Source organism: Mandrillus leucophaeus, unplaced genomic scaffold (genome assembly GCF_000951045.1).
Source record: "Mandrillus leucophaeus isolate KB7577 unplaced genomic scaffold, Mleu.le_1.0 Scaffold52, whole genome shotgun sequence".
NCBI lineage: Eukaryota > Metazoa > Chordata > Mammalia > Primates > Cercopithecidae > Mandrillus > Mandrillus leucophaeus.
In genome coordinates this window covers 1,779,782-1,792,603 of record NW_012105586.1, presented here as the reverse complement: position 1 = coordinate 1,792,603, position 12,822 = coordinate 1,779,782, and the positions used below count along the sequence as shown (strand labels likewise).

At 50.3% G+C, this 12,822-nt stretch overlaps 1 protein-coding gene across 2 annotated transcripts in view; it reads left to right on the top strand.

Moving 5' to 3' along the window:
- The window catches only part of VPS13D (vacuolar protein sorting 13 homolog D (S. cerevisiae)), a 279,483-nt gene extending 267,752 nt beyond the window's left edge, over positions 1 to 11,731 (top strand). For both annotated transcript variants that reach the window (XM_011996567.1, XM_011996566.1), the window contains 2 exons: positions 6,607 to 6,847; positions 8,632 to 11,731. In XM_011996567.1, coding sequence (XP_011851957.1) covers positions 6,607 to 6,847; positions 8,632 to 8,763 — 373 coding nt within the window. In that variant the 3' untranslated portion in view covers positions 8,764 to 11,731. The remainder of the gene's footprint in view (positions 1 to 6,606; positions 6,848 to 8,631) is intronic.
- Positions 11,732 to 12,822: the final 1,091 nt, after the last annotated feature.

Genomic DNA, 12,822 nt, shown 5'->3' with positions numbered 1-12,822 from the left:
TTAAACAATTGAAATTGTACTTTTTAAATGTAGTTTTAGAAAGTAACATTTATGAGATTTTTTAAATACAGAAAAGTGTAAAAAATAAAAGTAGCCTGTGCATCCACCAGCCAAATAAGTTGCTCCTCTTTTCAATTTTTTGTAGAGATGGAGTCTCGCCATGTTGCTCAGGTAGGTCCGAACTCCTGGCCTCAAGTCATCCTCCCACCTCAGCCTCCCAAAGAGCTATGAGGCCAAAGTGGGAGGATCGCTCGAGGCTGGGAGTTCAAGACCAGCCTGAGCAACATGGCAAAACCTCATCCATGCAAAAAGTAGCCAGGCGTGGTGGCACACACCTGTAGCCCCAGCTACTTGGGAGGCTGAGGTGGGAGGATGGCTTGAGCCTGGGAGGTCGAGGCTGCTGTGAGCTGAAATCACACCACTGCACTCCAGCCTGGGTGACAGAGTGAGATCCTGTCTCAAAAAGAAACTCATATGCATGGTTAGCAAATCCAAGAGTATAGAAAATAAAATCAAGGGTAAAAGTCTCTTATCTACTTTGTAAACATGCTGTTTATGATTTTTGTATCTTGTCTTTTCTTGAGAAATTTCAGAGAGAGAGAGAAATCAGGAAAATTTTTGAGCACACCATATAATATTGATTCTAATAGCATATAAATGCCAACCTTATAGTAACATACAGAGTCTCAGAATAAAAAGAATTCCTCCTTCTGAGGAACGGAATAGAATTGATTAGCTTCCATTTCCTAAAGTAGGAAATAATCTACTAGTAACTACTGACACTTACAGAATTGGCCATTTGTTGATATGTCCCTGAATTAAAACTTACATTTGGCAGATGGCTCAGCTACTCTGATAAAGTTAAAGTTTGCTAAATCTTTAATAAGCTAAATCAGGCGTTCTAAGAGAAGTTTTCAACTTTCCTACTGGTAACATGTGTCTAGCATCCAGAGTTGCCTGTACACTGGCAAATTTCTTGCCTTACTGTAATGCCAGTGTCATCTTCTGAGACATCCTAACGCATACATTTATGGAATCCTACTATGTGCCAGGGTGAGTAAGAAATTTCCTCTGTCCTCAGTGCGTTCACAGTTTAGCAGGGGAAGCAGACACTGTATTACCAACAACCGATAACATATATTGCTGTTAAAATAGAAGTATGAGCAACACATTATGGAACCACAGATGGGAAGTGATGAATTTATACTGGAAAGCCAGGGAAGGCTTCACAGAGAAGGCTCTGGACAAGTCACCTGACCGTGTAGGAGGTGGAGGAATGTGCCAAGGAGAGAAGGGGCATGGACAGAGCACAGTGCTGGGCAGAGACACGGGGCAGAAGAGCTCACGGCAGGTCTGGAGAATTTGGGGTCAGCCTTTTGTGGCAGCAGCGCGTGTGGAGAGAAGGAGCGGAGGCTGGAAAGGTGGGTGCCCAGGCCGGATGCTGAAGGCTGACCTTAGTGGTCATGCCGAGGAGCCTGCCTCTCCTGTAGGTGGGAGTGAGATTGTGAGGAAGAGGATCCCACTCAAAATTCCTCATGAAAAATAAAACCTTGACAGCAGCAGGTAGAGAGACTGAAGGCACAAAGCCAGTTAGGAGGCCCCTGGGGTAGCCCAGGTAGAAGGTGGAGAGGCCTGAACACGGTGGCCGTAATGATGACTAGAAGAGGACAGATTGGAGAGGCATTAAGGAAGCAGCGTCTGTGGATCCCTCAGCTGCTGAATTGGAATCCGAGTGAGGAGGAGGGTCGAGAGTGGCTCCGGGCTTCTTGCATGTCTGGTTGATGGGGATGCCATCAGCTGATGCTGGGGGTGCTGAAGAACAAGGGTTGGAGAAGGAGCAGCTCCCCAGTGGACGTGTTGAGGTGCCCTGAAGAGGACCTGGCACTCAGAGCGACACTGGGCCCAGACATGGAGTCAGGGCCATAGATGGACCTGGGGTGGGTAACGCCTAGGGGTAGAGGAGCCTGTTCCAGGAGCACTGAGTCAGGCGTCTCAGAATTCTTCTGATTTTGAAATGACTCCAGAGGGAGTAGAATCAGGTATATAAATGAGTTAATATTGGGCGGGGGGGGAAGCGGAAGGAAAATTAAGTAGAGTGGCTGAAACAGTTAACTTGGCAGATTTCTCCCTGAGACAAGTTGGTCATGAGCCTGTTTCCCATGTGGCCTTCCAGAGAGACAGCTCTCTCTCCAATCTCCTGATGAGACGATGTGTGGGGGAAGGAGGGGTCATCCCCACAGGTTTGGGATAACTGGGCACCTGTTCTCAACAGAAGAGCCACCATTAACTGCGGATCTCTTTCGTGTGGGGCATGTAGATTAGCTCACACCATCACAGTGGCCCTGCAGAGTAGACCCATGGCGTTCTACACATCAGGATGGGGAAGCTCTGGGCAAAGTGAGAGGCGGAGGCGACTGGCACCAGAGCGGCTTGGGAGGACGTTGTGACCTGCCCCAGAGGAGACCTGAGGCTGCTGTTGACAGTACCGTGGCTGCTGTTGTCGAGAGTGCCCCGTGGTTCCTGGTCTGTGGATGTCATTAGTGATGGTGGCTTCTATTAAGGTGGCACTGGCTCTTGGCAGATTCACCCACTCTTAGCACCTGTCATCTTGGAAAAGGGTGTGAGCTGGTGCCACAGCCTTCCCTTCTCTCGGAAGAAACTTTCTGACACTGAGCCCCAAGGCCAGAGTATCCTCTTTCTCCCCTTAAAGGGGAGTTAAAACTTTTTTCTTTCTTCTTTTTTTTTAAATAGAGATGGTGTCTCACTATGTAACCCAGGCTGGTCTCAAACTCCTGGGCTCCAGTGATCCTCCCGCCTCAGCTTCCCAAAGTGCTGGGATTATAGGTGGGAGCCACCGTGCTCTGCCCCCAGAGTTGAAACTTTTAACTGAGGTTTCAGAATAGTATAAAAATCCTGTTTTTTCAATAGAATCAATTACAGTATCTACAGCAACCTAAACTGTGTCAACTGAATACTGAGGTGACTTCTCTAGGTCTCAGATTGGAAGGATAAAGCTCATCTGATGCTGTGTGTTTCTGACTCCCCTTTCCTCTCAGTTAATAACAGATCAGAGAACAGAAGGAGTATGCTCAGAGCCACCCAAGACCATGGTGGCCTTCTTCCCTCAAGGTTTTCCAACAGTCACTCATTCGTGGACCAAAAGCAGGCCTTGCGGGAAGCTTGATTTTAAGGGCAGTGAAGAGAGGAGAGCCTGGGGTCGAGACTGCAAAGCAGTGTGAGCACCTCAGGGAGCCTCAAGTGAGGCAAAGGAAAGCCTGGGAGAACTAGTCCAGGGAGGGAGGGGAATGGCCTGTGGCTTTAGGAAAAGGGAACGGAAGACGGTGCAGATGGGCAGAGGGGAGGGTGCGGAACGTGCTGCGTTTGCCAGGCTTCTCTTACCACCCTGAGTTTTGCTGCTTCTCTCACAGTGACAAGTTTGGGATCAGACTCCATTAGATAAGGGGTCTGGTCTGGAACTGTTTAATTATTCTTTGATGTGATTGGCAGATTTTGTAATAAAAAAAAAAGAATTAAAATTAGTAATAATGATGATGATGCAACCCAAAGCCCTGGCCATTGTGGGGTGCAGGAAAGCCACAGGAAGACGATGGGGACAGAGCTGTGGTTGCCTGGGCCCTGGGGTCACTGCCTAATTCCAGCTGTGGCCTCACTACCTCCCTTCTCCTTCCTTCAGCCAGACCCTTGGCTCTGATCTGCTTTTGATTTGAAAAGACTTTAGAACACTTCATGCACAATTTCCAAACATATGTTATTATCAGTAGCAGCTTCGGGGCATGCGCAGGGTCCTGGACTTACAGGACAGAGATCCGTGTGGAGTGACAGCACTGCCTTCCTCCACTTACCTTTCTGTATGGTCATGAATTCCTTGACCTCCGTGCTCACTTTGTGAAGAAAACTGGCAGTGATTACCCTCTCCATCAGAGAGATGAGGAAGCCTGAGCTACCAAGAAAGCCACGGATTTGGCCAGAGTCAACCAGCGGGCCGGACTTTCCTGCTGGCTCGGCCTGTGTTTCCTTCACTGTGCTCTCTACCTTTCCAGAGGCGTCCCAGCTCAGTCACCCCTCCTCCAGAAGTGGTTCTGGCCTGATGGAGGACTTGCACCATCTGTCTCCCAGGCTGGGGTGCAGTGGCACGATCTCGGTTCACTGCAAGCTCTGCCTCCCAGGTTCACGCCATTCTCCTGCCTGAGCCTCTGAGTAGCTGGGACTACAGGCACCCGCCACCACGCCCAGTTAATTTTTTTTGTATTTTAGTAGAGACGGGGTTTCACTGTGTTAGCCAGGATGGTCTCGATCTCCTGACCTCGTGATCCGCCCGTCTCGGCCTCCCAAAGTGCTGGGACTACAGGCGTGAGCCACCACGCCCGGCCGGAAAAGAGTCTATTTTAAAGCCTATAGAAGTGTTCCAGGATGGAAAGCACACTAGTCATGTCGGCCACTCTGGCCTGGGTGTGAGAGCATCTGCCCAGATGGAAAGCCTGTGACTGACATGTAAATGTCAGCTATGGCGAGTGCCCAGTGTGGTGGCGCTGGGGGTTGGGGGCTGGGCACTGGGGTGGAAGTGCCTGTGCTGTGCTCACCTAGAGGAAAGAACCTCAAATCTCAGTTCGATTTTTCATGCACGTTCCTGCTGTCACCCCAATCATGGTGGCCAACTTTGGAGTCTCCTTGGAGAGCCCGTGACGGCCTCAGTGCCTGTGCACCGGGCCCGCTCCAGGGTCTCAGCTTGAGTCCCTGCCGGTTCTGGCTGGCACTGTGTCACCTCTTCTCTGTGTCAGGATCATTTTTATACCTCTCTGTCTGTCTGTCTGTCTGTCTTTCCCCGTGCCCTCGTTTCTTTCCCGGACCAGCCATTTCAGATTCCATCCAACTCTGTTCAGTGATGATGCCGCTGTCAATGCTGTCAGAGCGCAAGATGTGAGAACGTCTGTGCTGAGTGGCCTGAACGCTGAAGGCTGTGGGTCTTTCTAATGTTGGCATTGAGACTTTACAAGTCTACATTCTTGGCATTGCCAACCAGTTAGAATAGAACAATAAACCCCAGTTTTGGTCACGGGCGTCTGTAATTAAAATGGCAACTGGAACAAGGCAGACATTTACTGAGTGCTGATGGGGTGGCCAACTCTGTGGTTGCTCAGGAGACACGGGGCTCTGAGATATGGACCCCACTTACAGGGCTCACCTCGTAGTCAGAGAGCGGAGAGACTTATCCAGGACACATGGAAACGACGAGTTGGTGCTTGGCTGTGCTTTGGGGGCCATCACAATTAAATGCTCAAAAGTGGAGGAGGGGCTGGAGTATGTGGGGGATGCTTCATAGAGAAGTTAGGACCTGTGATCCTTGCAGGGAGGGGGATGGGATTTAGAGAAGTTGAGAGAGCAGGCGTGCGTCCTGCACGGACCCCCAGTGAGCGAGGGCCCGGCAGCCTGTTCCCTTCAACAGGCAGGCCACCTCTCGCCCCCAGGCTTCTGCCTCCTTCAGAGGACCTGGGAACAACACCGTTCTGGACCCAGGTTTCTGAACACTTCCAGGTGGAGCCTGGCTCTGAGCAATTCAGTTTGCCAGCAGGAGCTCGACTGCCACTCTGTCGTCAGCCTTTAGTATTCCTGCCGCCGTCCATCCTTGTCCGCTGTCCCTGGACGCTGCAGCCCCATTGTGAAGGGCTGTCACAAGATTCAGGGGAGGCAGCCAGGCCGGGGGGGACTGTCACGCTGTTCCCAAGGTTCACTGCTCTTCATTCAGTGGCCAGAGAGGTTTGATGTGCATAAATTTCCACTTTAAATGTGTGAGCTCCATGATAGAGGAATTCAGTTTCTTCGGAGTGGCCGGAAAGCTCCTGAAGTAACAACTAGTAGTTTCCAAAAGGAAGATGACAGCTTTACCTAAGAAAGCGTTTTCTGATTCTCTGAGTTTTCTGAACATGAAGTGGATGGGGGAGTGCCCCGTCCCTGGAGGGGCTGAGCTTACAGACGGAGGAAGCGGGTGTGGGAGTGCAGGTGTTTTAACACCAGGCCGTCTCTTCCTGGCGTGCCATTTGGTGAACCTGTTTAATTCTGCTTTTCCCCACCAGCTTTCAGCACCCCCAGCCACGTCTTCTCGCCCGCTTGTGTTTCCCTCCACTCTGCCAGGCAGTGAACTTTCTCAGCTGCTCCTTCAGTTTCACATTGAAAGGCATCCCGTTTTTGTTACCGTTTTCTGTAAGCTTTAAGGTATCCAGAAATGCTCACAGAAAAACATCAACAAACACCCCCCAAGATACAATTTCTGGATATAAAAGTATTTCTATCTTTGAAATTGTTGGTGGTCATCATTAGCTGACATTTATCAAGCGCCCCATCGAGGGGTGTGGGGTGCCATGGCCATGGGCCTCACAACAGGCCCCTGAGGCCAGGCCCACTTTTGTTCCTAATTTACAAAAGTGGAAGCTGAAGCTCAGCGTGATTAAGCCACCTGCCCAAGGTGTAGTGAGCAAGGGGGCCAGGATTTACACTCAGGCCCTGGGGCCACAGAGCCCGCAGTGGGCCTCCCCCTGACGCTGGGCGAAGCCCCAGGTGTCACTCCTGTGTTCCCGTCTTGCTTTGCAGCTTCATCGCTGTGGAGAACATTGACAGCTACTGCGTGCTCATCTCCTCCAAAGCTGTTTACTTCCTGAAAAGTGGAGACTACGTGGACCGAGAAGCCATTTTCCTAGAAGTCAAATACGATGACCTCTACCACTGCCTTGTCTCCAAAGACCATGGGAAGGTGTACGTGCAGGTGACCAAGAAAGCCGTGAGCACGAGCAGCGGAGTGTCCATCCCCGGCCCCTCCCACCAGAAGCCCATGGTGAGTGCATGGCTGTTCTCAGGCTGTTCTCAGGCTGTTCTCAGGCTCCTCAGGCGCAGGGCCAGGGCCTCCATGCCTCTGCCCTCTTCCCCTCCTCAGCAGGAGCCCATGTAGGAGGTTCAGGCTGGGCCCTTCCCAGGAGTGCTCCTCTCCGTCCTGAACGTGGGAGGGCCCAGGGTATGTTTACGGGGTGATGCTGCCCTCCAAGCTGGCCCATGGGTGACCGTGGGAATGTTACTGCCTCACAACATTTGTGCCTCAGTTACCCATAGATGTAGTGAGGGTGACAATACTTACTCTCGTTGGTGATAAGGCACAGCTAACAAAACACACAGCGTTTTTCTGCTCCCACAATGGGATTCTCCAGTGCACTGAATCGAAGAAAGCACTGGAGCTCACGCTTCTCCGTTGTTTCTCCTTAACAGTGGAAACCAGAACTTGTGTTCTAGTAGCATCTAGCATGTGCAATAAGTATTTGTAAATAAAAGTTATACTTGGCCTCCAAAGGGGGCAGGGTATTGTTATGACAAGGCCTTTAAATAAGAAAGCTCCTGTGAACAGCTCACGCTCCTGGAGGGCTGGCCGCCTTGTGGGTTGTGTGGTCATTGTGTCGCTGTCATCCCCTCCTTGCTATTGGTCATGGCAGGTGATTCATTCAGGTCTACACAGCTGACCTTGAGGAGCTGGGGTTCAAATCCAAATGACTTGACACAGGAGCTGGCTGCAGAGCCCCTCGCGGTGCTGTCCCTGGCCAGTCTGCCTGGTGGCTTGCCACGACACCCAGGTGTTAGTCCTGCTCATTCTCACCCGGTACGCCAGGATTTTGAAGCTTGCATTCAAGAACGATACGTTAATTAAAAGGGCCTGCCCGCCTCTCTCTCTACGGATCAGAAATAGCGCCAGCCTTACTGGGCCTCTCTCCTCCGGAGTCCTTTGGCCTCCCCCTGCTCAGGAATGCACTTGGGCTTGCTTGGGCTTGTGTAAGGCTCCCCTGGGGTCATTGGCTTAAGTTAGAGCTGGCTGACAAAGAGGGCGAGCACCCCAAAGTGTGAGTATTTCTCCAGATCCCTTCACTGTAGCAGGTGGGCAGCCTCGCCTACTACACTTGTGCACCCTTTCAAAGCAGGTGGGCAGGGAGGTGTTTGTGGTAAGAAAGACCTAGACGCTTTTGTTGGCTGATTCTTCTTCCTTCCTCGGCTGTCACCCGAGATGTGAAGCCCGCACTCCTGCTCTCGGTCTTACCTCTGCACATCAGTTCTGGGGGCGGGGAGGGGTGGGGTCCCAGATGGCAGGTGAATATGGGTTGGCTGCACAGTCCTGGGGAATGTTTAAAAAGACAGATCGGCCAGGCGTGGTGGCTCACGCCTGTAATCCCAGCACTTTGGGTGGATCACGAGGTCAGGAGTTCGAGACCATCCTGGCTAACACGGTGAAGCCCCGTCTCTACTAAAAAAAAAAAAAAAAATTAGCCAGGTGTGGTAGCACACGCCTGTAGTCCCAGCTACATGGGAGGCTGAGGCAGGAGAATCACTTGAACCCGGGAGGCGGAGGTTGCAGTGAACAGAGATCGTGCCTGGGTGACAGAGACTCCGTCTTAAAAATAAAAAAAAGAAATCCAGACTTGAGTGCAAGTGAACTAGGGGAGCAGCCCCGGCCATCACTGTTTCTTTGACGTGGACATCCCATCCTGAGACACAGCTGGGCTGGGAGCCGCCGCCTGGGGGATCTGATTCCTGGGTTTCCCCACCCTGGGGGCAGGTGACCCATCCTGTTCTCCTCCTTAGGTCCACGTGAAATCTGAGGTCCTCGCTGTCAAGTTGTCACAAGAAATAAACTACGCCAAGAGCCTCTACTATGAACAGCAGCTTATGTTAAGACTCAGCGAAAACCGAGAGCAGCTGGAGCTGGACTCCTGAAGCCCCGCTGCTGAGACGGGCGCTCCCGACACAGCACAGACCCGCCGGGAGGAAAGAGGCCAAGCTCTCGGCGGGCATTAGAGGCAGAACCAGAGCTGGGTTTGGGGAAGTTGTCAAGGAATGAGGGAAACTAAATCCTCATGAGGAAAGATACAAATGGAAATCACATTAATTTGTGAGGCAGGGAGTTATTTTAGATTATGGGAAATAATTTTTAAAGGTATTGGTTAAATAACATTTAAAAACATGTACCGAGACGAATCTAATTTTTAGATGCCCTGTATTTTGTTAACATGTATATATGTACAACTGTGTGTTTGTAAATATATAGGAACGTTTCTGAGCAGGACCTGTGCTATGTGTAAAGGTTTGTTAACTGTAAAGTAATATAAAATTATATTGGATCTTCTATTGCACTAATTCTAGACATCTAATTCAGGATACTGTCTATAGAAAGGCATTCTTAAAGAATGTTACGTCTTAGTTTTGGAGACTAAAGTATTCCCAGTAAAGTGGGTTGAGGTGAGGGCTGTGGTCCTGAAAGGGACACCTTTGACTTCGTGGCTGCCCAGTTGGGCCGTGAGCTGCGGCACCCAGGACTAGCGCTGGCCCCTCAGAAGGATCTAGGAGAGGGGCTTGGGAGCTCACTTTTAATTTCTCACCCCCATTTTACAAAGAGTGCTTAGATTCTCACAAATTGTGTTGTAAGTTATCCATTTGGCTTTATCCTAACTAGTCTTACCAAACTTAGAGGGAAACCTGTGCTCCATTACCACACATGGGCAAATCAGCATTGTAAGCTTTCTCAGGTTATTATTAGAGAGGTTGGAAACATTGGTAAACTCTGTTGACCGAGAAGGAAAAGAAAAATCCCATTGAACTACTGCAACAAATCAGAAATCCACGTAAGAGTGCTCTCCTGCCTGGGCAGCGACAACCAAGAACAAAGCCCGGGGACTGTTTTCCTTTTCATAAAGCCACAGGCGGGCGTCGCAGCTCCACAGCCCGAGGGGACACAGGATGGAAACCCCAGGGTGAGAAGGGAGCGGGGAGAGTTCCAGAAAGGGGATGAAATAGTAGTAAAAAGCTGCGTTGGTAAGCTTTTCGTGGAACCAAGATTTGACGAAAGCATCTCTTATCCTTGTTTTTAAATTCCTGCTGGGAGCAAGGCCTGGTATGAGCGGCCTGGGTCTTTTTTTGGTGTTTCGCTTTTCTGTCAGGATTAAGCATCTAGGGAGAAGGGAAAAAGGGCCTCACTTTAGAATGAATGACTCACCTTGTGATTTTAAATTTTTTATTTTAATAAAGCTAATCAATTTCTACAACCTTGTCACATGTAGCTGAGTCTGGGATGACTCAGTGGATCAGTGGATGCGTGGAAGGTTTTGGTGTTTATAACTCATGACCCAAATCCTTCCAAAACACAAATGAAGCTAATCTTCTTCCCCTCCCTTTCCTCTCCCACTTCCCCTCTGTGTCTGTGTGTGTGTGTATGTGTGTGTGTGTGTGTGTGTACGCGTGCAGAGGAAGGAAGGGAGCTTTAGCACAAGTAGCTACATGGTGTTCAAGGATCAGCTTTCTTGAACTCCGAGGCTGGTTGCCTTCGCTGAACTCCAAGTTAGTGGATTGCAGAGTTGAAACTTGGCTTTTGCGGCATTGGGTGGGTTTTAGTCTGTGTCTTTCCGGGGGGTGGTCGTGATTGTGTCAGCACTCATGCCCTGCACAAGATCGCAGCAGGATACAGCCAAGTGGCAGCTCCTCCGCAGCTTCCTCCTCAGCCTCCCTCCTTGCACCCCAAAGTTTGGCTTGTGGTTTTTGTCATCAGCAACCCACTGCCTGAGATCATGATCTCTTAAAAGATGAGACTCTCGGAAGGGTTGATTGTGTGCGTCAGTGAGCCTTCTATCAGCTTCTGGAACAAAGTCACTTGAAATTTCTTGATGAGATCAAGGAGTTTAGCGTTACTAAAGAAATCTGCTTTGGGCCGCAGCAGTGCTGGGCATTCTCAGATCTGACTGAGGAAGTTAGCCTGCAGCTGGTGCTTTAGGAGGAATCCAGAGAAGTGTTCAGATGCCCTCCTCGGGCTCCTTTCTAATTTTAATCAGCTCTTTAAATAGCTGCCCATCTCCTGTGATTGCACAATCAAGCACTTTGACACTCGCACCTTAGGAGAGGCAGATGTTAAAATGGGATCCAAAGACCATCTAGGGCAAGGCTGGGTGGGAGATGGGAGGGCAAACGGCGAGCTGCTCCACTTCTCAGCCCTCGCCTGCCCTGCAGCCCTGGGCCACCTGCGGCCAGAAGGTTTCAGGGGTGTCTGACATCCCCTCCTGGTTCTCACCAGGAAAACATGCAAAACTTTGGAGGAAACAGGCGCTGCCCGTGGCTCCTTCAATGCCCCGTTTCTTTGTAAACTGATACTCAGCCAGCAACGTCTAAGACTTTGTTAAGATCATTTCTACTGCTTTTCTTTCTGCCTCAAACACAGTTCGTCTCTGAGGAAAGTAAAATAAATGGAATAAGCGTAAATTGGGTAAGGAGATATCCAAAGCCACTCAGTCCCTTGACCCAGCACCGTTGACCGACCCGTGTCACTCCCTGGCTGGCGCTGCTTCTCTGTGCTCACTGAAAGGTGGGCCAGGCCAGTGTTTCCCCAGGCTCTGGCCTGGTCACTACACAGTGGAAAACAGACAAGCGGCCCCTTCCCCCAGTCCCAGAGTGTCTTGCTGCTTGGTGGGTACTCACCGCAATGTTCTGAAGGCTCCAGGGCCACTTTGTTTGTAAGTATGATCTGTGCCTCAAAATACCATAGTAGCTGCTTGATAAAATTCTAAAAATGAAATATCTGGTTCTCTATTATGTAAACACTATTACAGTCACCAATGTGTTAATACTCTTGAGTCTGGTTCTCATATCAGAGTCATCATTTTTCTTCCTGTGGAATAAAATGCTTTGTGGACTTCCCAAACTTGTTGTTTGTTTTCTTCTGGTCTCTTGGTGATCTGTAGCTTCTAGAGCTATCACCAGTGACAAATACCAAACATAGTATGATGTTCACGATAAAATGTGGCCTCTCCCCCCAAGCCTGGGGAAGCAGCCCCACTCCTTAACCAGTCTCAACCTCCCAGTCTCCGCACTATACTGGCTGCTGCTCAGCCCACTCTGAGGTTCCTGGTTCAAGCCCCAGCAGGACAGAAGTCACACTAAGGGTTTAGGCAGCTGAAGAAGAAACAGCAAAGGAGGCCGGGCGCGGTGGCTCAGGCCTGTAATCCCAGCACTTTGGGAGGCTAAGGCGGGCGGATCACGAGGTCAGGAGATTGAGACCATCCTGGCTAACACGGTGAAACCTCATCTCTACTAAAAATGTAAAAAATTAGCCGGGCGTGGTGGCGGGCGCCTGTAGTCTCAGCTACTCGGGAGGCTGAGGCAGGAGAATCGCTTGAACCCGGGAGGCAGAGGTTGCAGTGAGCTGAGATCACACCACTGCACTCCAGCCTGGCAACAGCTCGAGACTCTGTCTCAAAAAAAAAAACCAGCAAAGGAGACTCAGCAGGATCATCCAGAGACGGAGTGACACCAGGAGGGGATGGATCCTAGAAGCTGAGGCCAGAAAGGTTTTAAAGACCATTGAGTGCTGCTGCTAAGTCAGGTGGGATGAGGACCAACAATTACCAATGGACCTAGTGACACTGAAGTCACTGGAAACCTTTCCAAGAGTGGTTTCAATGGAGCATTGGAGGTGAAAACCGGGCTGGAGGAGGTTCAAGAGGAAAATGGAAGGAGAGAAATACCAACAGCTCTCTAGAGGAATCTGGCTGTAAATGGAGAGAACTGACCAGAAATTCAAGAGGGCAGGAAGGAATAAGGGAAAAGAGGGCCTGGCAGGCCGGGAAGATGGGTGGAGGTGGGGGAGCTTGAGATTCGGTTGATTGCTCCTGTTTTCTCACATCAGGCAAGAATGAATACAGGGCGGGAAGTGATGCAGATTTGGAGAGAGAGAAGGTGCACATAGTCATGTAGGATAATGGGAAAGGGAATAGGCCACAGAAGCATGGTATG